Source organism: Eimeria mitis, genomic scaffold (genome assembly GCF_000499745.2).
Source record: "Eimeria mitis Houghton genomic scaffold, Emh_scaff1103, whole genome shotgun sequence".
In the NCBI taxonomy this organism is placed as follows: Eukaryota; Apicomplexa; class Conoidasida; order Eucoccidiorida; family Eimeriidae; genus Eimeria; species Eimeria mitis.
In genome coordinates this window covers 8,888-10,128 of record NW_013567599.1, presented here as the reverse complement: position 1 = coordinate 10,128, position 1,241 = coordinate 8,888, and the positions used below count along the sequence as shown (strand labels likewise).

Here is a 1,241-nt window from a genome sequence, read left to right as displayed (position 1 = left end):
TCTCTCTTTCTGTTTCTACCGGCCACAGATTTCTGGCTCAATGCTCTTTCTCTGCTGGGTGAGAGACAAAAAGGAGACAAAAAAAATACAAAAAAAACACAAAAAAAAACATAAATACATACATACAATACATCAATACCTACACACATATACACACTGTCAAGAGACAGGCTTGTCCCCTTTGTATCAGCTACCTAGACAGGCAGCAGCGCCCATAGCTGCTGCTGCAGTTGCTGCTGCAGTTGCTGCTGCAGGTGCTGCTGGAGATGCCGGTTTGGTGCTGCTGGCGGTGATGTATTTGCTGCTGTTGTTTGTGTGTTGCATTTGTTGCTGCTGCTGTTTGTGTGTTTCATTTGTTGCTGCTGTTGTGTGTTGTTTCTGCTGCTGCTGCGTAGAAGTTTTATTATCTGTTGCTGCTGCTTGTGCTTTGGTGTCTGTGTAGGTATGGTGTTGTCTGCTGGGGTGTTCGTGGCGGGTGCAGCAAGCGGGGGAGTTGTGCTGCTGCAGTGGCTGCTGTATCTGACGCTGGTGAGCGTGGGCCAGGAGTGGTATGGGTTTGGGTGGGAGTCGCAGCTGCTGGAGACGAGTTTCTTAGCTATCTGGCTGTGCCCCTTCTGGAGCTGCTCTCGCTTCCCCCGCAGCTGGCCTGTCCCCTATGCATGCTTGTGGGGGGGCCGATGGCTGCTGCTGCGTCTCTTCCTGGGGACGGGGCTCAGTCTACTGAGAGGAGACAGTGCGTGGCGAGACCTCTCCGCCTTGGCTTACTACTTCGAGACACAGCCGCTGCCTTCTCCTCTGGCCTGGCTCCTGCACCATCAACACCACTGGCTGCAGGTGGCTGAGGCTGTTCTCTGTCTCCTTATGTTCTGTGTCGTCCCCTTTCTCGCCGTGCTACCTAGCAGGCGTTGCCGCCTCATTGGTGGGGTGTCTCTGCTTGTCTTTGGGCTCTGCAATGCTTGTGTGGGGAACGCTGCGTTTGCCCCGTGGCTGTCTCTGGCTCCTGCTATCCTCTGTCTCGATGACTGCTTCTTGTCTTGTCTCTTCTCCGTCAAAACTCTATCGAGGCTAGAAGCACTCACATGCGGCCTGGGGGGGGACTGGTCCTGTCCCCTCAGCCAGGGCTGGCCAATGGACTCCCCTGCTGCACCACAGCAGCAGCAACCAGTAGACGAAGAGGCACAGACACTCCTAGATCAATCCAACACCAGTAAGAAACAAATACCCGCAGCCTCGCTCTGATA

The 1,241-nt window shown here is 54.3% G+C and overlaps 1 protein-coding gene across 1 annotated transcript in view; it reads left to right on the top strand.

The window, feature by feature from the left end:
- Nucleotides 1-1,241, top strand: part of EMH_0029510 (rhoptry protein, putative) — a gene marked incomplete at both ends in the record, with an annotated part of 4,141 nt that overhangs the window by 2,074 nt on the left and 826 nt on the right. Inside the window, one exon of the mRNA XM_013494310.1 lies at nucleotides 443-1,207. Within this exon, the coding sequence (XP_013349764.1) occupies nucleotides 443-1,207 (765 nt within the window). The remainder of the gene's footprint in view (nucleotides 1-442; nucleotides 1,208-1,241) is intronic.